The 23,625-nt window shown below is 36.1% G+C and overlaps 1 protein-coding gene across 1 annotated transcript in view; it reads left to right on the top strand.

Annotated features, from left to right (window-relative positions):
• Positions 1–15,825, top strand: part of LOC107702349 (kelch-like protein 5) — a 37,446-nt gene extending 21,621 nt beyond the window's left edge. The window contains exons 5-11 of the mRNA XM_016504637.1: positions 122–334; positions 7,563–7,749; positions 9,459–9,683; positions 10,414–10,576; positions 10,688–10,900; positions 14,771–14,942; positions 15,455–15,825. Coding sequence (XP_016360123.1) covers positions 122–334; positions 7,563–7,749; positions 9,459–9,683; positions 10,414–10,576; positions 10,688–10,900; positions 14,771–14,942; positions 15,455–15,511 — 1,230 coding nt within the window. The 3' untranslated portion in view covers positions 15,512–15,825. The remainder of the gene's footprint in view (positions 1–121; positions 335–7,562; positions 7,750–9,458; positions 9,684–10,413; positions 10,577–10,687; positions 10,901–14,770; positions 14,943–15,454) is intronic.
• The last annotated feature ends 7,800 nt before the right edge of the window (positions 15,826–23,625 follow it).

Raw genomic sequence — 23,625 nt, 5'->3', positions numbered from 1 at the left:
GGACATAAGAGACACACACACACACACACACACACACACACACACACACACCTTGTCTATGCTTTGACAACCACATCCTTGGTTCCATTAACCAGTCCAGATAATCTCTCTCTCGCTGTAGGAGCACTTCATGGAGGTCATGAGGCATCAGGAGTTTCTGCTCCTGCCTGCATGTGAGGTGGAGAAGCTTTTAGCTTCTGACGATATGAACGTTCCAGAAGAGGAAACCGTGGTAACTGCTCTCCTTAGCTGGGTCCGCCACGACGCTCCCTCCCGCCAATCACAGCTTCCTGCTCTTCTCGCTCACATCCGTCTACCCCTGCTTAAACCCCAGGTCAGTCAACCATGCATCCATCTCTCCATCAGTCAAGCAGTCAGCTAGTCTTTTATTCTGCTGTGCTGTTACTTGTTCAGACAGCTTGATCAGTATGCCTGTAAATCCACATCAGAAGATCATTAATCTGCAGTAATTCATGTATCAGCTAATCAGTTAATTGAGTGATCCAGTCAGTAAATCGGTCAGTCACAGTAATTAACGTTCATGTGCTTCTTGAAGTTTTGCAGTCGAATGCTGAACAGCCTTTGAACTTTGTCCTTATTTTAAGCAAGTCAGCACATCTTTGTAACGTCCACAGGAACTTTTTTTTTAAAGTTCAAATAAAGATATAAAACTGTATTTGCTTGTGTGATCCAGCAAATATTAAGTGTACTGTATATTCAAGAGCATAAGGACCATATGATTGTTGGTTATGATGTTAAGCATTGCAAATACTTCATGCAAGTACACTACTGTTCAAAAGTTTGAGGTCATTTATTAAAAAAAAAAACTTTTATACAGAAAAGATGCATTAAATTGATCAAAAGTGACAGTAAAGACATTTATGATGTTATAAAATATTTCTATTTTGAATAAATGCTGTTCTTTTGAACTTTCTGTTCATCAAAGAATATAAAAAAATCTATCAGTTTCCACTAAATCAGCATATTAGTATGACTTCTGCAGGATCATGTGACACCTGGAGTAATGATGCTGAAAATTCAGCTTTGTTTAAAATATAGTAAAATAGAAAACATTTAATTTTAATTTTAATAATATTTCTCAATTTTTACTGTATTTTTGGTAAAATAAATGCAGCCTTAGTGAGCAAATACATGAAAAAATCTTTCAGATCCAAATCTTTTCAATGGTATTGTACGCTAATACAGATGTAAGTAGTTAGCTAGCATTGCGTGCATGCATATGGTTGCATTATGTGTAATTCACACGATTTTGCCATCTCAGACAAATTTTGGGGATCATAAAATATCTCTCATCGTAGGGCAAATTTTACCGTCTTTGACCTGAAAGAGAAGACTGACTGTAGAATAAGTCAGATTACTCTTAAAGGGATAGTTCACCTAAATATGAATATTCTCTCCTCATTTAAGCACCCTTAAAGGGATAGTTCAGCCAAAAATTACAATTGCCCTATGATTTACTCACCCTCAAGCCATCCTAGGTGTGTATGACTTAAAAATGTCCTGGCTCTTCCAACCTTTATAATGGCAGTGAATTTTGCTACAAGTTTGATTGCAACATATAATCATTGCTGTTAATAGTGTTCATCGTCTGTTTGATTATGTCATTAACTGAATTTTACCACACATTTCTGGAATATGTACATCAGTTTGACATAGTCACCGCTGACAAGCTACTAAATATATTGTAGAAACGTAATTTTCTGTAAAGCTGCTTTGCAACAATTTGTATAGTGAAAAGCTCTATACAAATAAACTTTAATTGAATTGAATTGAATGGGGGTCGAGATTTGAAGCCCAAAAAAGTGCATCTATCCATCATAAAAAGTGCTCCACACGGCTCTGGCGGGTAAACACCGGTCATGAATGAGAAGTACAAAACAAGGATTTGTAAAGAAAACTGTAGGAGGATTTCTATATAAGCCAAGGGAAGATTGATTTTTCTTTGCTGTAAACAAAACTTGGTTCTCGTGAGACAGATGGATGGATGGATGCACGTTTTTGGGCTTCAAAATCTCGACCACCATTCACTGCCAGTATAAAGCTAGGAAGATCCAGGACATTTTTTAATATAACTCAGATTGTATTTGTCTGAAAGAAAAAAAGTCATATACACCTAGGATGGCTTGAGGGTGAGTAAATCATGGGGTAATTTTAATTTTTGGGTGAAATATCCCTTTAAGTTGTTCCAAAGCTGTACGAGTTTCTTTCTTCTGCTGAACACAAAAGAAGATATTTTGAATAATGTTTCTGGTCCTCATTGACTTCCATAGTATGTCTTTCTATATTATGGAAATCAGCGGGGACTTGAGGGTCAATTTAAAAAAAACATTTCTGTGAACTATTACTTTAATTTTCATTATGCAATTAAACATATACCTGCATTCCATTATGAATTGCATTCCGTCACATTTCCTGTGTTAATGCGTAAAAATGTGTTAATGTGTTAAAGGCGTAAAATCAAGCTTGTGTAGCTAGAAGTCTTTGCCTTTATGTGCTCGTGCAGAGCATTGCTATTTGGCCCTTATAGTATCTGTGGTCTTTATGTGTGTGTGAAGGTCAGTGCTGTTCTTCTGAGCTGTGAGGCTGTGTACTCAATGATGGGATGCATTTGGAGCCTGGAAAGTGTGATAAGAATGTTGTTGTGTCTCTTTCTCTTATCGCATTCTTCCCTTCTTACACATGTACACACACTCCACTGAAAAGTTTTTTTTATTGTTGTTGTCGTTTAGATGTGAAAAATATGAAGAGTTCAGATGCAAAAGCCTCTAAGTGCCATCTGAAATTTTCTTCTAAAATGAGCATTTTTATTAGACTCCTATGTTTAGGTTAAGTAATTTTACTCTAATAGAATCAGAATCGGAATAGCAATGTATAGGTCCTTTTCTATGCAATTAAAGTAACTAAATATAAATATAGGAGCCTGATAAAAAATACCACCAATTTTTGTGTGCCTATCAGAAGTGTGAAACATGCATCTGTGGATTAGACCTCATAGATCTAGCTCATTTCAACTTGTCATTATAAAATGCACATTTTGATGCAATGGGAGCAGACTTGTTAATTGCTACAGATGTCATTGTAATCTTGGTTATTTATATGATTGTGCAGGCCTACTGCAGTGTTGATATTATTGTCATAGACAGTCTGTGGGCGCAGGGCATATTCACATATGCAGTTTAATTGAGCTTCTTTCCCCTCGGAGCTCAAAGCTTTGCACTTTTTCATTTTTAATGCATGATGAATTCCACTGAACTCCCTCTTCCCTCTTTTCTACCTTTCTATTTCTCTCTTCCCCCTTTTTTCCAAGGTTGCAAAGGAGAAATATTTAAATAATTCCAGACGAGCGTTCTCCCACTCGTGGCTGGCTGAGCAGAGTTTGTTCAGTTCCATCTAAATGTAAATCGCAGGTTGTTCTGTGCTTTCCAATGAAGAAAAAACCTTCTAAGCCACCGTCCAGCCGTCCTAACTCCAGAACATTCATTTCTCTTCCAACATGTTTCCTCAGTATTCACGTTCAGTGGAGATGATCGATTTTAGTTCATAACAGATGCACTTGTTCACTGTATGTGACGCAAGCTTTTTCATGAAAGCGGTGGAAATGACTAGCTTTTGTTTTTAGCACAAAGAGGAGAAGGAGAAAGGGAGGAGTGGAGATAAAGAAGTATGGGTTGATGGATGGTGAGTGGGAGGGAGGTGAAAGCAGAGACTGAGGAGGTGGAGATGGTGTTGTATGGGCGGAATATTCAAGCTCTAACTAGAAAACTGTTTTGTGAGCGCAGTGATGGATGTGATTATGGATTCAATGAGGTGGCGCTGAATGATGGTGTGCACACAGATATACATACAGATTCATATCTCAAGCATGGCTGTGTAAAACAAATGCTGAATGATAGGGCTGCATGATAAATCGCATGCGTTTATCATGCACATCTCGTCAGTAAAGCCGGTTCTGTGATTAGTAGTAAATCTCCAGCATGTGCTTTCAGATGGAGCGGCATTTACTGCACAGAGCTGTAGTTCACTGACAAGCTACGCAATATCGCGTTCATTATTCAGCGATGTATCGCATGCGATAATGAAAGCTGTTTGCGTAGCTTGTCAGAGAACTACAGCTCTGTGTATTAAATGCCGCTCCGTCTGAAAGCACGTGCTGGAGATTTACAACTGACGAGATTTATTGTGCAGCCCTACTGATTGAAACTATATCAGTGTCATGATATATCGGGATGTGCTGAATGTGTCGGTGTTGTGTGAGGTTCCCACCCAGTCAGATTCTCATACTCATTACTGTTTGTCTATATAACCAGGACATATTCAGTGAATGCTTTGTCTGCACGCTATGCGTGTCCTCATGTTAGCCCACCACCTCCCCAGCACCACCTGCCTAGATCTGCTATGAGGGATCTTCCTCTCTTTAGCAGCAGCAGCATGTTTCCTTTCAATTTTATGATCCGAGCAAGGCGAGCATTTAGCAGAAGCAAGTCTACTTGCTCTACAGCAGCAGCAGCAGCATAGCAGATCTAGTCTGCCAGGACCAAACCTATGCACGTTCTTTTTACATTAATAAAGATTTTACAATTTATCCCAAGACTTTTCATGAGTGAACTTCAGATATTATAAACTTTAACATCATGACCTTCTGTAAAGATGCATTGAAATAATGTGTATTGTGAAAAGCGCTATATAAGTAAATCGACTTGGATGCTAAATTTTTACTCGCCTTTGGCAGGTGTGGTGAGAAACTAATTTCATGGTTTGTCTGTGTGTGATCTTACAGAGTGTCTCTATGGGGCTATAGCACTGCAGCAGAAAATATTATGCCGTTATTACAGTGACTATCCAAAGACACCCTAATTAAAACCTACTCGATTTACTAGCCAGCTGAGAGAGGATATAAACAGGGCAGATGAGAGGATGAATGTGACGAACGAAGACTCGTTAACGGGGCCACAAGAGGTGTTGTTTGAAGAGGATTATGAGAAAAAGAGAGAGACGAGAGGAAGAAAAATAAAGAATGCCCCGTGTGATGTTTATGGATGAGGTGAATATGATTTAGAGTTTCATGTGTTTGGCAGTTTTAGCTTCTTAAAAGCTTGTTTGCTCAGGAGTAGTAACCTATATAAGAGTCTCTGTATTCTGTTAGAGACCCTGAGGGACACTAGCTCTGTCTCTCACTGGGATTCCCTCCTTTAAAAAAGGAATGTAGGTAGGACCTTTTGTCAGAAGTTTCATCAGAAGCGTGCTTCCTCTCTTCATTGTGTCCCCTGAGTCCTCTGGGAAGGATTCACTCCTGTCAGGTTATCAAAGTGTGTCTTTAAGTGGATGAGGGTAAGGGTTTGGTTTGGAACCCAGTTTGTTACATAGCTCTTTGCGGCTGTAGTGTTAAAGATTTCATGTCAGAAAAATGTTTTATGTTTTTGGAAATGCATTTTCAGATGGTTTGTGCCAGAACTAAGCTTAAAAATAAGAATTTACCTTTTTTAATTTTTTTTCTTTTTCATTCAAGTGAATTTGGGGCATACGTTTGTTTTGCCCAACCAATGTCAGACAGGGAGGGCAGCTATTTTGAGACTTCGTTATTTTTGCAATTCCATTTAGTAGCACAACCAATCAATAAAATAAAATAGAAAATAATTAATATTGAAAATAATCAATAACAATTTTATTATTGATTAATTGAGTCTATGCATTATGCACAGATAATGGTAAAAATAATGGTATTTTTATGAGGGATTAATATGTAATTGGATGTAAATGTAAGACGTCTCTTAAATTTAAAGGAAAAAGAAAAGAAAAAATAACTGTAATGGGTTAATGTGATCAGAGGAATGTGTTCCTGCAGTACATTTTGCTGCATTTTTTTTGCTTCTGTTTTACTTTTTTAATATGATTTTGAATATGATGACTGCCTTACTGATTCAAAACTGCCAACAACCCAATGTTTTTTATAATTCAAGTTTTTTTTAATGTATGTTTTGTTTTTGTACACAATGTGTAGCATAGCCTAGATCAGTGTTTCCCAACCGGGGTGCCGCGGCACCCTGGGGTGCCGTCTGTCGAGAGCAGGGGTGCCGTGTAAAAAATCAGTGTTTCCCAACCGGGGTGCCGTCTGTCGAGAGCAGGGGTGCCGTATAAAAAATCCTTTTTTAATATTTTTAAATTGCTAAAACGTTCAAAAAAGCATCTATTATATAATATCCATTTCTGATGTCGCCAATAATTAGAGATGCACCGAAATTTCGGCTGCCGAAAATTAGCTCACCGCTCAGGATTCACTTTCACGTGGTGTGACGCTCTTGCGTATTATCCCGCTCTATGTGTGTGCGCTCCGCTCAGTCGCTCCGCTCGTATACCGTTCATGCGAATCGGAACAGCAACGTCCACTCAAAAATTGAGCCGACAGGAAACATCGATGTAGTACAGTATTGTTTCTGTCTGCAATAGCCCTACTGTGTTGTAACATGGTGTATGGGCAACTCTGGTAACGCTGCCCTTTCATTCATTGATCTGCTAACCATCATGCTCACGTGTTCTGATAATAATAGCTTTCTAGGACTAAACATTATTTGGATAATATCTGGATATATAATGGATAAATATCTTAACCCTACTGTTAGACCTACCTGAAAAACTAAAAAGCAATTTATTTAATTCGAAGGCCTGTCGTTATTTTTTATTTGTGCTATCATTATTAATTTCTTTATTTGTTCTTATTTTATTACTGACTGCTTACTTGTCATTTTTTATTCAATTCAAAGTTTGAATTGAATCTCGTGCTACTGCACCAAAATTACCCCACTGTAAAATTAAAAAAACACTGAGTGAGCAAAAATTTGTGAGATAGCTAGTTATAATGGTAATTAAATCATGTTTACATATGTATAAAAGCCTACATTAAAATCTGTCATATAAATTGGTCTCTTCAATGGAAATTAGCCAACTGATTGCCACCATTGATGGACAACATTTTTTAATATTAAAAATATCTGTATGACATTATATTCTGCAGTTCTTCCCTGTTGTACCGAATATCTATACTTTTCAAATTATCATATCGAAGTTAGAAATTCAAATATTGTGACAAAATTAATTTTGTAGGGTGCCACAAGTTTGTTAAAATTTCCAAAGGGTGCCGCGACTACAAAAAGGTCGGGAAACACTGGCCTAAATACATTCACTTTATTTGTTGTCATAACCTTCAGTTTGCACATTGCAACCATAGACTGTATTGCAACACTGGAATACCTTTTTTCCCCCAATAAAATACAGGAAATTGTTATTATTTTTTTAAATCCAATTAATCAAACAAATAATCAACAGAATAATCATTAGTTGTAGCCCTAATTAATACATTTCTTAAGACATCTAAATTCTCTCCAGATAGAGAACTCCTCATGATCTACATAAAAACATGTAATCAACAAGGCTAAGAGGGAAATACTGCTTTGAGAAGGTATTCCCTCCTCTGAACATTATACATTTTATAATGTGTAGTTTTTGGTGATATTGGGTCATACAGTTATTGTCTTATCTTCATGCAGTTTTTAGCCGATATGGAGTCAAATCCACTGCTAAGAGACAGTGTGGAGTGTCAGCGGCTGGTGATGGAGGCCATGAAGTATCATTTGTTGCCAGAGAGACGGCCGCTTCTCCAGAGCCCGAGGACACGTCCACGCAAGGCCACTGTCGGGGCACTTTTCGCTGTGGGTGGCATGGATGCCACAAAAGGTATTCCTTTTATATCCTTTTTTTGTTGTTTCTAAAGTTGTATATGCCTTAGCTTTTTTTTTAAAAACATTATCTGGGTTGATAACAAGGTAACCCCTCCATTTCTCCCTTGTTCACTGTCTCTGTCTGTCAGTCTTTCTCCATTAGTGCAGTGGACTGCTGAGACATTACCTTTTTCAGAGTCTTTTAAGTTAATGGTGCTTTCAACATTAAGTGTTTTACATTTGAGTAGGTCAAATATGAGTTGTATTTAAATTAGCGTTGTCGTGTCCTCTTTATGGTGAAAGGTCTGATCTGTTATGCACTTGTAGATGTGCTGAGATGTGCTCTTCCAGTTGGAAGGTCTGAATTATGTATTGTTTAATGAGGCTGAAGGTGAATGGTATTAGCTAAATTCAGAGCTGTGTTGTGTTAATGGAAAAATTTAAGGGGGTCTGAATACTTTCCGTACCCACTGTAGGTGAATCATAAAGGTGATTCATATAATTCATAGTTCGTATTGACTGGTGCCACAGTGACGGAACACTTTGTTCCATTCATGTTCTTCATTGGAATTTCATAATATTTCTCAGTAAAGAGTTCCAAGGCACGAACTAAACCACCCAGCTCTGAGATTAATCACAGCATTACATACTTGGATTAGAAGAAATAAATCTGAGAAAGACTGTGAAGTCCATTGGAACTGAATGGACTGAAACACTGCAATGTACATAATTATACAATATAAAACTCTTGATTTATAAACATTTTATGTATAAAATAGAATATAATTTATATTTTATTGCAAAATAGTTAGATAAATCCTAATATATTGTTTGGAATTGTAGGGAAATTTTATTATATAATTTGCCAAGGTATTGCCCACCTCACAGTATTTTTTAGATTTTTTGCAATGAATTTTGCTATCAAATTTTTTTCTATTAATTATAATTTTTTTGCTATTACATTTTTGCTATTTATATTTATATAATATATTTGTTGAAATAAACTTGTTGACTTCTACAGAACAATATATAATCACTTTTATATGTTGTAAAGTATTAAGCTCGCAACTCATTGTAGATCTGTCATGAAAGCAAAACAGCAAAAACAAGTTCTTTATGAAAAAAGTGAATTAGATTTTTACTTCTGGAACCGAATGTTGCACTGGCCTGTAAAGGGGCAGAACCAGGTTTTCAAGGGTTTTTGAAGTGGCTCTGTAGCTTCCCTGCTGTAATCTTACTCATTCTATGCAATTACTGTACATTTTTAGAAGGTAAAACAAGCTGATTGGCTAGAAAAGAAGCATGGAGACTTCTGCTTCCACAGTTTGGTCCTTAGGGCTTTATACTTCCTGTTGTTCGTTTCTTATTTTAGCCTATTAACTCAGAGATGATATTTCTCTTAAAAACAGTGTTGTCTTACAGTGAATGTATGTTGTTTATTAATTTATTTTTATTTTTGCAGATTTTTACTTTTTTATTTTCAAGCATAAACCTCACAAAATGTACTTTGTAATTTTATATGTAATTTATAACAGCCATTTTTTTTTTTCCAGATTTCTACTTTCTGTAACAATCAAGGCTTTAAAGGCTTTTTTTGTTCTCTGTATTGATATAAGGGAATATTTGTGAAGTCTTGCATGTGTGTACAGTGCTAATAGTGTGGCTTACAGATGGACCCGACTGATGTACAGGTGTTTTTAAAACTGATTGTAATTGTTTTTAAAGGGGCCACTAGTATTGAGCAGTACTGTTTACGGAGGGACACATGGAGGCAGGTGGCTGTCATGAGTGGAAGAAGGCTGCAGTTCGGCGTGGCGGTTCTTGACGACTGCCTCTATGTGGTCGGGGGACGAGATGGACTCAAGACCCTCAACACAGTAGAGTGTTACAACCCCCGCAGCAAGAGCTGGAGCGTCATGCCCCCCATGTCCACACACAGACACGGCCTGGGTGAGGAATAACATTTGACAACAAGTGGCTTCATTGGACTTTTCATGATAATTCACAATGTTAATTGCTTGACACAATATTTAGAACCCTGTCAAATCAGTTTTATTATTATTATTTATTTTTTTTTCACAAATTCTGCAGTTTTAAATTTTCGGAATTCTGTTTTATGATTATATACAAATTTGTTATATATAATAAAAGTTGTGTTAGACAAACAATGTGCGGCACAACAGAGCTTTACGGTTTAACCTAAAACATGGATGAACATTTTTGTGACATTCCTTAAAAAATGTTACTTTAGAATTGTTATTATTACTTTGAGAATTACACTCTATTGTACAATATTAATATATTTCTGTCATAATTTCTTCAAGTTAAACCAAACTTTTATTTTGACAGGTTATAGTGAAGATTTTTGGTTTCTGTGTGTATTTTATAAAAGTTTTATTCATTCACACAAAACAGAACATGCTTTTTGTGGTTTAATATTAATAGACACTAGTCTATTTAATGATTTAGTTAATTGTACATCCCAAATTCTGAGACATTCCACGTTATATATGTATATTCTATGTTTATGACTTGATTTTGCACTTCTGTCCATGTTTCTGCACTGCAGAAATCATAAGGCTTACACAATATTTTTTTAAGCATATTACACTTAAAGAATCTTTAAAAGCCATATGAAGGCTTATGTGCGATATCTCATAATTTGTGTGTGTGTTTGTAGGCGTTGCAGTGTTAGAAGGCCCCATGTATGCTGTGGGAGGTCATGACGGTTGGAGTTATCTCAGCACGGTGGAGCGCTGGGACCCTCAAGCTCGCCAATGGAGCTTTGTTGCATCCATGGCAACACCTCGAAGCACTGTGGGAGTTGCAGTGTTAAACAGCAAGTAAGCATAGACAGCATAAAAGCATGCTTCTAACTGAACTCCATGTCTGCCATTAAAATGCTGTCTGTCTGTTTAATCTATAATGTTCTCCTTTTCTGTCTCTTTTTTAAGGCTATATGCTGTGGGCGGCCGGGATGGAAGTTCATGTCTGAAATCAGTGGAGTGTTTCGATCCTCACACCAACAAATGGAGCAGCTGCGCTCCCATGTCTAAACGCAGAGGCGGTGTTGGTGTAGCGACGTGGAATGGCTTTCTGTATGCCATCGGTGGTCATGATGCCCCAGCGTCAAGCTTAGCCTCTCAACTGTCAGACTGCGTCGAAAGGTAAGAGGGACAAAATCAAAAGGTCAGGAACGGGGTCAATTGGTCAACGTTTAGGGGTATAAACTTATAAACTGACATTTGTCAACAAAAGAGAAGCTTTCTGCAGTTTTCTGGCAAAACAAAAGCAGTAATTTTACATTATTATTAATATTATATTATTTTTCTTGAAGAGTATATAATTTACAGTGAAAATATCCCTTTAGTTATATTTCTTATTTTGTTTATTTATTTATTTTTGTTTGTTATAACTACAATTATCTGGTTAATCACACCTGTTTTTGAGACCTATTTTTGGGTCACAACCCACCAGCTGAGAAACTCTGCTGTAGACTTACCTCAATATTAATAAAAGACAAGAATGTTCTCATGTTGTGTAAGTGGCAAATGCCAGTATATGTCGCTAAAAATAGTCATATGCTATGGTTAGGTCTGAAAGCCCAAGGAGAACATCAAGAAGACAATACAGGAATCCCAAAACAATTGTGTTTACATCAAAGTGCTACAGATGAGTCCCTAAAGAGAAACTGACTTAATGAGTGCAGTACAAACTTGTAGTGCAGGTCAGTGAAGGATATGAGGTTTTTCCTCTAATTGTTTCATAGCTGAGAGTGAGTCAGAGGATGTACGCACTCTGATTAAGTTTTCTGACATTCAGTGCCATGTGTTCTTTGTAGAATTCTTCTGTTCTTTTGTCATTTAGAGAGTGTGTCATAAAACCACCCATTTCGGCACAGCTTCTGTGTCACCAGCGTTTTGAGCATGAAAAGACAGAAAAAACATCCAACAAAGAGGTTGCATCTATGTAATCTATTCTGATTTCCATTCAGTTTGATTCATAATGGAAAAAATCCTAGTCTGTTGCATAAACCAGCTAAATTATTAGTATTTTCTGGATTTTTATTACACAAATGCTTGCAAACAAAATTGTGCATACATGGTTGTACATGCATTTCATTGATGTCCATTCATACACGTGAATATGGGAGACCAGAAATGCAAGCTTTTATTCTCTTGACAACAAGAAAAAAAATGAGGTGGCTCTGATTGAGCTCATCCAGTATTGACAAGACTAAGAGAGGATAGACTACACTTTTCATTCACTTGACATTCAGACACAAGTGAATGCGTTAGTACGGAAAACTCAAGCTCATTAGAAGAGATGTTGCTGTGTTCCAAAATTCGGTGAACTCAGGTTAATGGAATAGTTCAACGAAAAATGAAACTGCTGAAAGTTTACTCACGCTAAGACCATTCAAGATGTAAATGGGTTTGTTTCTTCATCAGAACAAATTTGGAGAAATGTAGCATTACATCATTTGCTCACCAATGGATCCTCTGCAGTGAATGGGTGCCGTCAGAATGAGAGTCCAAACAGCTGATAAAAACATCACAATAATCCACAAGAAATCCACACCACTCCAGTCCATCAATTAACATCTTGTGAAGCAAAAAGGTGCATGTTTATAAGAACCAAATCCATCATTATTGTGATGTTTTTATCAGCTGTTTGGACTCTCATTCTGACGGCAACCATTCACTGCAGAGGATCCATTGGTGAGCAAGTGATGTGATGCTACATTTCTCCAAATCTGTTCTGATGAGGAAACAAACTCGCCTACATCTTGAATGATGTGAGGGTGAGTAAATTGTCAGCAAATTTTCATTTTTGGGTGAACAATTCCATTAAGACATGACTAACACTAGATCATTCGCCACAGCATGACCTCTTAGCTGAACTAAAAAAACATACACTTTAAAGTTGCTGCAGCTGTACAGGAAGGTGGAGAAAATTGTATATTTTTTTACATTTTGTTGAATTTTTTTTTTATTTTTTTTTTTTAAAAGCACTGCAGAGTGTGACCTCAGGAACTTTACATGCTCATAGTCTAGTATGACTGCCCATTAATACATGAAGATGAATGCGATCATAGGGAAAGTTGTTTTGTTATTGTAGTGTTTTTACAGTGCTGAAGGAGCCAGATTAGCGTCAGACTAGTATTTGACACTGTAGTAATTGATCATGTTGCTGAAGTTGCACTTCTGAAATGTGCCAGTGTTACGTGTTTAAATCTATTGATTTAGGCAGAAGCAACTTCATAATGAGTGAAACCCACTCATAATCACATGACACTGGAGCTTGTGTTTGAATGAAAAATTGTGCGATTCCATTTGAACAGAAGCATAGGTAAAGTCCCACTTGTGATTTATGCATGACATTGTGAAAAAAAAAAAACTTTTTATCTTAGCGAGTTTCCAAATAAATGAAGAGATAAAAGCTTTTCTCTGAGAGCAGAAACACTGTGCTCCACAGCATTTCGATTTTATGAGCTGCTTCGTGTTGTAAGTACATTTAGCTAACAACATCAGTCTACTGGGATAATTTTTCTGGGTGGTTAGTAGGCCTCTGAGTGTGATTTCCTCTTAGTCATGTCTTGGAATGTATTTGGTTTTTAGTGTGACTGACTCCTGCTCATCATCTTCTCTTATCTGTCTGTCTCTCTGCCCCTGCTGCATCTTTGTTTAAAAGAGCTGTCTGTCTGCTGAACATTTCCCGCACCCAGACTGCTCTCAGTCTCTGCCAGTCAACATTTGTTTGGCAGGTCCTTCACTTCTGACAGAACGGAGACACACATGCACGTTTCCTACCTGCATATCTTACACATCTGTTTGCTGCACAGTTTTGCTCATTGTCTTTTATGCTCATCAAGGCTGTATTTATTTGATCAAAAACACAGTAAGAATAGTACTTTTGTAAAATATTATTACAACCGAAAATAACTGTTTTCTATTGTAATATATTTTAAAATGTTATTTATTTCTGTGATGCAAAGCTGAATTTTCAGCATCATTACTAGAGTCTTCAATGTCACATGATCCTTCAGAAATCATTCTAATATGCTGATTTGCTGCTCAAGTTCCACATCAGTGTTGAAAAAAGTGCTTAATTTTTTGTGGAAACCATACTTTTTTTTTCCCAGGGATTCTTTAGATTCTTAAAAAATATATAAATATTTTGTAGTATTATAAAGATATTTAATGTCACTTTTGATCAATTTAATGCATCCTTGCTGAATACAAATATTGATTTATCTCTGTCTCACGCTAAAAAAAATACATAAATAAAAATCACCTCAACTCAACCTATATACTGTATGGGCATTTTTTTCAACTTTGGGCATTGTGGACCTTTACAAAATAAAGTCTTGTATTGTATTTAATAGAATTCTATGGTGGAAATGCCATTGGTAGAAAGTACATTTGTAACATTTAGAGAATAACATGGAAAATAATTTTTTCTTGCTGAGACTAATTTCAAAACTAGCATTTTATGTATCCAAAATACAAATAATTAAAATGTTCAAATATTTGGCATAATATGAGTGTTACAGACTGTTTGTAAATGACACACAGTAAATAAATAAGATGATTTTGTTTCGTTTTCTTAACACATCACATTTGTCGTGCTTTGCTTTAAGCACTTCGCCACCACTGTTTTTTCCTAAAGAAATACAAATAACTTTTGATACAATGTTATTGGGGCAAAATTGTACAGTGTGGTGTAAATGACGCTACATCTGGGACGCCACCTGGGTTTAGTCATACAATCCAGTTTGAAGATGTCTGTGCACCTATGAGTGAGTTGTTAGGGTATTTAAATCTGTGAGTTATGAATAATATATGTATCTATGAATAATAATGGATCTCTGTGAAAGTCTAATATGGGTTTGTTGGCAAAAAAGCCAATTTATATGACACTTGAGGTGCAGAGATGCCATGGTCTACTGAAATATAAATGTAGTTCATATTTGTAAATCAACTTGGTTGATTTCCCATGTCTATATAATTCATCTGTTTTACCACTTCTTTCAGGTATGACCCAAAGACAGACGTGTGGACAGCAGTAGCTCCCATGAGCCTCAGCAGAGACGCTGTGGGGGTGTGTCTTCTGGGGGACCGTCTGTATGCTGTCGGCGGTTATGATGGTCAGGTGTATCTGAACACCGTGGAAGCCTATGACCCCCAAACCAATGAGTGGACACAGGTAAACACATAGAGTTCGTGTTTGTCCATCCACCTGACTTTCTTGTAATATCTGCACATTTACATTTATCATCCATCTGCCATTTCTTTCGTGTCTCAAGTAACAGCTCCGTTTTCTGTTACGGTGTGATTCTGCCTCATTCCTCCTGGTGCTGTTTGTTCATTATGTAAATGCAAGACCTCCATCATTTTGACAGAAGCACAGCTCTTCTCTGCATCACAGCGTCTGTTATTACCTCTCACTATAGCAACCGGCTGATTTCTCCTGGGCTTCATTTCTCGTTATGTTTTTAGGCGACGTTTCCTTCGCCCACATGCTGAGAGTTCATATTGTTTCGTTTGTAAGCCTTGGGATGTGTGTGGGTAACGATGTGTTTGTGTATGTGCGTGGGAGAGAGAGCATTAGGCAGCGTGTGTGTGTGTTGACGGAGGGAAATTGATTCATCATTGAGAACATCAATCCCATAAACGCATGATCATTTTCTCTAATTGGGATTTGTGTTTTTGTTCTAGGTGGCGCTGTTGTGTTTAGGTCGAGCCGGAGCTTGTGTGGTTGCAGTGAAGCTTTGAAATGCCTCCTGCTGTCAATCATCTCCATGGTGACCGTCGTACAGTACAAGCCTCCAGTGCTCTTGATGTAATGTATCCAGACCGATCTGAGCATCTGCTGACCAGAGCAAAGAAAATCACTTACTGACATACAGCTGAATACTCCGCTGTGGTCTTCCTTTATGCCTTCTAGTATGTATTTATCTATTAAAAGCAGTTTTTTTATGGCTGTGCACATTAAGAGAGAGACTTCCTCCTTTTCTGTCTCTGATGAACAGGGTTTATTTGATTTAATGTCCATCCATTCGTCTGTTTATCTGTATATCCCTACATATTTCCACCCCATCAGAAGGCAGGGTCGAAAAATAAGATTTTTTTTTTTCTGCTAGATACAATTTTTGATCCCACTTTATATTAAGTGGCCTTAACTACTATGTACTTACATCAAAAAATAAGTACAATGTACTTATTGTGTTCATATTGTATTGCAAAACACTTTTGCTGCTATTGAGGTGGGATATGGGTAAGGTTAGGGACAGGTTTGGTGGTATGGGTAGGTTTAAGGGTGGGTTAAGGTGTAAGGGATGGGTCAACAGTGTAATTATAAATTAATTACAGATGTAATTACATGCAGGTATTTTTAAAATATAAGTACAATGTAAAAACATGTAAAGTGCATTGTACCAAATGATTAACTAAAATGTAAGTAAATAGTAGTTAAGGCCACTTAATATAAAGTAGGACACGATTTTTACTTCACATTCACTGGCACCACCATAAAAAATATGATATGTATTTATTTAAAATGTAACTATGTATAATATATACACTACTGTTGAAAAGCTTGGGGTCAGTAAGTCAGTATTTTTATTGACTTATTTTGTTATTATTATATTTTTAATCAGCAAGGATGCATTAAATTGACAAAAAGAGACAGCAAAGTCATTTAAAATGTTACAAATTATTTCAAATAACATATACATTTTCTATTTATTTCTATTCATCAAAAAATAGAAAAAATTACATCACAAAAAAATTAATTAGCGCAACTGTTGTAAACATTCATAATAATTTTTTTTCCATATCTGCATATTACGATGATTTCTGAAGGATCACGTGACACTGAAGATTGAGTAATGATGCTGAAAATTCAGCTTTGCATCACAGAAATAAATTTAATTTTAACATATTAGAATAGAAAACAGTTATTTTAAATTGTAATAATATTTCACAATATTACTGTTTTACTGTATTTCTGATCAAATAAAATGAGACTTGGTAAGCATAAAAGACTTCTTTCAAAAACATTTAAAAATCTTACTGACTCCAAACTTTTAAATGGTCCTGTATGTATGTGTGTATGTATATATATATATAATGTATGTATGTATGTATATACACATACACATACACACAAACACACACACATATAAAATTATATTATATAAAAGTGATTAGTTAAATATATATATATATATATATATATATATATATATACTAATTACAACACCTAGACAATGTTACTTTGGTAGCTTATTTCTTATCTTTTATTTCAATATTTAATACATCATAGTATGTATACTATGGAAATAATAAAAAGATAAATAAATATACAGTGGAAATAATATTAAAAAAATAGTCAATTAAAACATAACTGTAATGTGCACAGACAGATTTTCTCTGTAGAAATGGTCTATCGTCTAAGAATAGCAGGAGTGCAGTAAAATGTCTCTAGGGAAAAAGTGCTGGAGAGAAAAGTAGAAAAGTGTGTGTGTGTGTGTGTGTGTGCATTACCTTCCGTCTATTTTAAAATCAAGCATTATTAATAATGCTTTAGCAGTGAAATCAAAAGTGACAGTGGTTCTAGATGAGATTTTCATCTTCATGCAGATTTCTTTTTAGCAACAGCAACGTCAGAACAACAGGCCTGTAGTAGAAAAGAGAGATTTTGAGATTTGATCAAACGGTACTGATCAATGTCTACAGTCTTGCAAATTTGTCTATATTAGACAGGCAGATAGAATCGAGAGTATGAAGAGAAAAGATAAGAGAGAGGAATGTGGGTAGAAGCTATGGATGGAAGGACCAAAATTGGGAAGGAAGATGAGAGACTGAAATCAGCCACATACTGGAATTCACTTTGAAGTTATCAGCCCATTGTAAGCGTACACGTCTTCGATTTATATTTAATTTACCTGCCCAAACACAGTCAGAGTATATCAGCAATATTGCATGTGAATATGGTAATTATACCTACAAGGGAGTAACACAATCCTTTATATATTATACTGTGCCCTTATTCCCCAACTCGCTTCAAGCTCAGAGAAAGAACATCATAACAAGGTCTAATGCATATTCAGAACTCTGAATCTGTCAGACTCTGTTCCATGTTTTGTGTGTGTCCTGCTCCCCATGTGCCTTCCCATGCCCTTATTTGGTTAGTTTCCTGTTTCTCCCCTGATTAGTGTTTCATTGCTCCCAGGTGTGTCTCGTCATCCCCTCCTCCTGTGTGTATAAATAGTGTTCCCAGTCCCAAGTTCTCTGTCTGCTGTTAAACGTCTTCCTGAGTTCGTCTCCCTTGGTTCCTGAAAATAAAGTCTTGGTAAAGTATTCTCTAGCGTCTCCTCGTTCCTCGTGTGTGTGCATCGTGACAGAACAGCGGACCCAACAGTAAGCGGCATCCCTTCCCCGTGTTTAATTTCCGTGTTTTTGGCAAAGTTTTAGTTTCCTGGTTTTTCCTCCCCGCGGCGATGGAAATTGCCGCTCACGTCGCCGCCCTAGCTCGCTGTTAAACGTCTTCCTGAGTTCGTCTCCCTTGGTTCCTGAAAATAAAGTCTTGGTAAAAGTATTCTCCAGCGTCTCCTCATTCCTCGTGTGTGTGCATCGTGACAGAATCATTCTTTCTGTTTTTTTGAATTTAGAAGAGCATCCCAGTACTCAGTGGAGGAAGTTAACCACACAAACTGAGATGCTGTTCCCGTGCTGAGTAAAGGAAAGCTTTAACGAAAGATTAAAGAAGATCAATGTAAATAATGGTTATTGTGGGGGTTTTCCTCATGGCTTACGCAATATTTTATTTATAGTATTTCTATTTTTGCACAGTGATTCATCTCCACAATAACAGAATTAAGGCAAAACGACCAGATTAAACACAATTTAGATTTGCATCCTAAATCTCTCTCAAATTCATCAGGGTGAGACCTGGACAACTAGTTTGGAGAAACCTTTTAGAATGCCGTTTTGGTATATTGTTTTACAAAATTAATGATTTTTGTAACCTTCCCTTCCTCATATGCACTGCAAAATGTTCTTAAACAATAGTTTTGTCACTGGTTTTCTGTAAAAAATAACTAAGCAAAATTGTATACGAAATTAAAGGAACAGTTCCCCCAAAAATGATAATTTGCTAAAAATGTCCTCACCCTCAGGAAATCCAAGATGTAGATGAGTTTGTTTCTTCATCAGAACAGATTTGGAGAAATGTAGCATTACATCAAAAAGTCATCATCTCAGAGACTGTATCTGAAATAAATGATAGTTCTTATACCACTGGCAGTTTTATTTTAAGCATAAATATAGCCAAAGATTTATGCAATAAACAATAACAAACAATTTGCCAATGGGTTTAGAAAAATAAACTTAAACATATTCTCTATTTTTCTTCCAAGTACATTTATCTTGTTCAGTGGTTGTTATAAAACAAAAATATTGATTTAAGATTTTTATTTTTTGCAGTACACCCAGAGCATTTTCTTTGATGGTGAGATGAAAGTGTTATTTTTTTTATTTTATTTACTTATTATTTTATTATTATATATTTTTTTGTGCCGTTAGATGCAGAATCAGTAGATAATTTAAAAGCAGAGTTTTAAACCAAATCTTTGGATCGCTTCAGTGCACTTGTTCATCTTGCACAACTATGTCTTACTCACTCAGGGTATCTGTTTCTGCTCTCCGGTCTAATTTTTTCCTCCCTTTCCTCTCCTTCTTTTCTTTTCCAGTCAGGTGTGTGTGTATGCCTACCTGTGCATCTCTGTGGTTGTCTTAGAGAAAAGTGTCATGTTTTGTGTGTGTGTGTGTGTGTGTGTGTGTTTCAGTGGCACACTCTTAAACCTCATACTGAGTACAAAGTGTAGCTTGAGAAGTCAGAAATAAACAGTTTTGGTATTTTGATCTAGATTTTTATATCCCAAGATCCGTTTCAGTGTTTTAAGAAGAAAGAGAAGTGTACAGATTAGCATATGAAAGGAAACAGAATGAAATGATGGAACAATTTAGATCAGAGCTATTAAAAGTAGAAAACATAGAGCAAGAGAGCACCACATACTGTTTACAATAGGATACTCACACTAGATTCTCTCCATTCAGTCAATATCAGAAAATGTAAAACCATTGCTGATGTAATATCTTATTTCAGCATCATACTGTTATTAATTTTATATTTCATCATTATGCTGTAATATCTGTACTTTATTTTGTCATACTTGTGCAGCTATGAGATTTATGCGATGAAAGACTTTAAACACAAGGATTGTATTGATTTGGTTTATGATGGCCAAACAAGATTACATAGAGTAATATCCAGATTACATCTCTAAAAGTCCTATTGATCACTGTTATTTATGTATTATTGCAGATTTAAAGTGTCAAGTGTCATGGTTTCCTTATGCTTTCTGCTATTGACAGGTTATCATGCATTAAATATTATCTTGCACCATATTCATATTCAGCCAAAGCAGAGTCCATGTGAGGTTTCGTAAGATGTTGAATATGTTAAAATAATCCAGTCACCAGAGCAGGTGTTTGATTGGCTAATCACAGATTTGCATCTAATACCATATATATATTGTGAATGTATATTATAAGAAGATTCTACATTATCAAGAAAAAAAATTATCACGTGAAAATGTACAGTGTACAGTAGAGCACATACTTACTCGATACAGCAGTGTTAAATTGAGTCTTATGAAAAAAAAAGTTTGTAAATATGAACTCATTTTATTCCATTGTGATAGAATTCCTTTGATTTAATTGTAAAACCTCTGGCTATCCACACCCACACACATTTATATGATTAGAATATGTATATATTCATGAGGCTGCATTACATCCGATTGTGCAGCATTCTCACGGAATACACATCCGTTCACATCTGAAATACTGGAAGCTGTGTTTGGAAAGAGTGACTGATCTCAGGAGGAAATCTCACTTAAATGTTATGCATATTGTTGCATATTGTTATGTATATGTAGTAGTTTGATAATGGATGATAATGGATCACTTGTGCAGAACTTGCTGTATGATGATTGGAGGCATGCAATTTTTGTTATTGTAATATGAATTGCCGTCCATGCAATTGTTTTTCTTATACAGTACATTTCACACTTAAGTGTATTGTTTGATTTATAAATATTTTTGGTTATTAAACTGTAAAAGAATATCTTTTGGCTTGTGTTTGTGCTTCAGTGAACATGAACAAACAGTGTGAGCCGGCGGCAGGTCTGCTGGGTCGATGGCTCAACGGCCCATTAGTTATAACTGTGATTCAGGTGCAGAAATCAGGCCTGACAGCAAGAGGCTGCAGCCTCACCATTGGGTCTGACAAACATCTCACCATGCCGTTCCAGAGGTCATGCCCTCATGTATCACTCTGTAACCAATAGAACAAAGGAGTTAAGAATGAGCTGAACTTTGGGTCAATGATGCAGCTTCATCAATGATTCATTCATCCCACATTCCCCTCAGTGCAGTCAATTTATTTCAGGATGACTTAAAGGGATAGTTCACCCAAAAATGAAGTTCTCTCATATGCTAACCCTCATTTCATGAGTTCACCTGCCCATCCAGTCCTGATGGTTAACGGTAAACAAACTTGGCTTGTTGTCCTCGATGGAGGCTTGAACACGAGGCTCGGCTTGAGCTCTGAGTTCAACCCCACATTGCAGTACTACATAGAAGGAGAATAACAGATGTAGAGGAGGAGATGGGGAGGTGGAGGGATGCTGGAAGAATTGTTGCTGAGACGCCGCAATGACTGCTGTTTATATAGGCTCTTAATGATGATTGACAGGACTGAATGATTAGGCTCCTCCTGAACCTATTTTTGGAACTTCATATCACTCCAAACCTCTGTGTTATTTTTAACTGAGACTAAAGATATAAAAAATTGGTTATATTAAAAATGAAGTTATAATTGTACTGTATAATAAATAAATTATATATAAATGAAGTAAAACATTATATATAAATATTGAAATTATATATGAAATAGAATAAAGCTAAATAGAATAGTATTAATGATAGAATAGTGTTAATAGTGTATATTTTAGGGGGATTGTATGGGGGGAAGAAATTGTTAAAATTATGATGACCCAACATCTTAAATTAATCATCTTCCATATTATTTATTTTTTCTCATTATTATTGGGCAAATAAACGAAATCAAAGCTGCCTGGATGAAAGAGAGGAATGGAAGAGAAAGCTTGTATCAGTGCCTGGTACCTTGTAACATATTTCTGTATCCGGCAGCTATGCGCAGTCTTTTTTTTTTTTTTTTAATGTATGTATTTGTTTATTGTTAATTTACATGTGAAGCATGTATAGTGACTCATGTTGGTTGTTAAAGGACATCAGCTGAAGCAGTGTAATATCTTTCTGATGTAACTGGGGTATGTGTCTGTCTGATTCAAAATTACTTAAAATATGGACGCTACTCAGTTCACCGTCAAATGTATGCATTTGAAATTTGACCTGGTCTTATACTGCGCCCTAGTGGTCTGTGAACAGGGCATTAATTTTCATCTTCATATGAACAGTGTTCAATGTTTAAGCTGAAGAAAATAAGACAACTTAATCCTGATGGGATCATAAGCAGGTTTATTTGCAGTATGTTTTGAGCTGCATAAATGCACATCACATGAGGAGCACCGAGACCTGAATTTACCTTAGTGCTTTACATGTTCACTCTTTATATGTTTACTCACCCATTATGTAAGTTGATGCATTCAGTCAATTCTTTGTTATCTAATGCAATAACAAAGTGTTTATTATTCAGACAGTGGTTATTGTTCAGGAAAGTAATTTAGGAAAGACTGCATATGTATCAAAGTAATTATGTAGATGGTAACCTGAACAAATCCTTGTAAGACTCAAATCAATCCCCTCTTTTTATTTTGCTCTATATATCATTTAAAGGAATAGTTCACCCAAAAATGAAAATTTGCACAATATTTACTCATCCTCATGCCATCCAAGATGTAGTTTTTTTTTTCTTCATCGTAACAGATTTGGAGAAATTTAGCATTACATCACTTGCTCACCAATGGATCCTCTGCAGTGAATGGGTGCCGTCAGAATGAGAGTCCAAGCACAAAAGCATGCATGCATGTTTGTAATAATAAATCCATCATTAATGTTTCTTTAAGAACTTTTCTGCTTATGGCTATAATACAAGTACTTTATCTATAATATTTACTTTCTTATCTATAATCTTCTTTATCTATAATAATACTTTCTCCAATTAAAAAGTCATCTTGTCTGAATCAGGAGAGAAATGTGCACGTATGATGGTGGATTTGAGAGAACATCAGTGGATGGAAGCATTATTATGGATTGGTGTTTTAGCAAGAAGTGACGGTTTGAATTTTCATCAAAATTTCATTTTTTTGGCTGAACTCTTTCTTTTACAATCACAACAGTGCTGCAAAATGGATGTAGTCTCAGACACTGTTATTCAGTCACCTTCACAATACATCAGCACAGTAAGTGTTCTTATCTACCAGCCTCACATCTTTAGTCCTGCAGAGAGAAGAAAATATCCCAGAGAGCAGCAACTTTGCTGGAGTTCACACACAAAGACAAATATTAATGCTGTGCATGGCTGACAGCACATTCATTTGTTCACCTCCTGTCACAAAGTTCCCAATGAAATATATCCATGAATACAGTTAATGAAATACTGAAGAAGGATTTCAGTGGAGGGTAAGTTTTCACCTCCTGTGTGCTACTAGTCTGAGGTATGTACAAGTACTGTAAACCTCACTGTGTTCCTACACACACACTGACTCTGAATTCACTGCTACTGATCAGTCTGACAGTTTGACAGGCCATTAGGACAGCAAACAACAGCCATTACA

Source organism: Sinocyclocheilus anshuiensis, unplaced genomic scaffold (genome assembly GCF_001515605.1).
Source record: "Sinocyclocheilus anshuiensis isolate Anshui unplaced genomic scaffold, SAMN03320099.WGS_v1.1 scaffold86, whole genome shotgun sequence".
Lineage (NCBI taxonomy): Eukaryota > Metazoa > Chordata > Actinopteri > Cypriniformes > Cyprinidae > Sinocyclocheilus > Sinocyclocheilus anshuiensis.
Note: the sequence above shows the minus strand (reverse complement) of the source record. Positions and strands in the feature narration are given on the sequence as shown.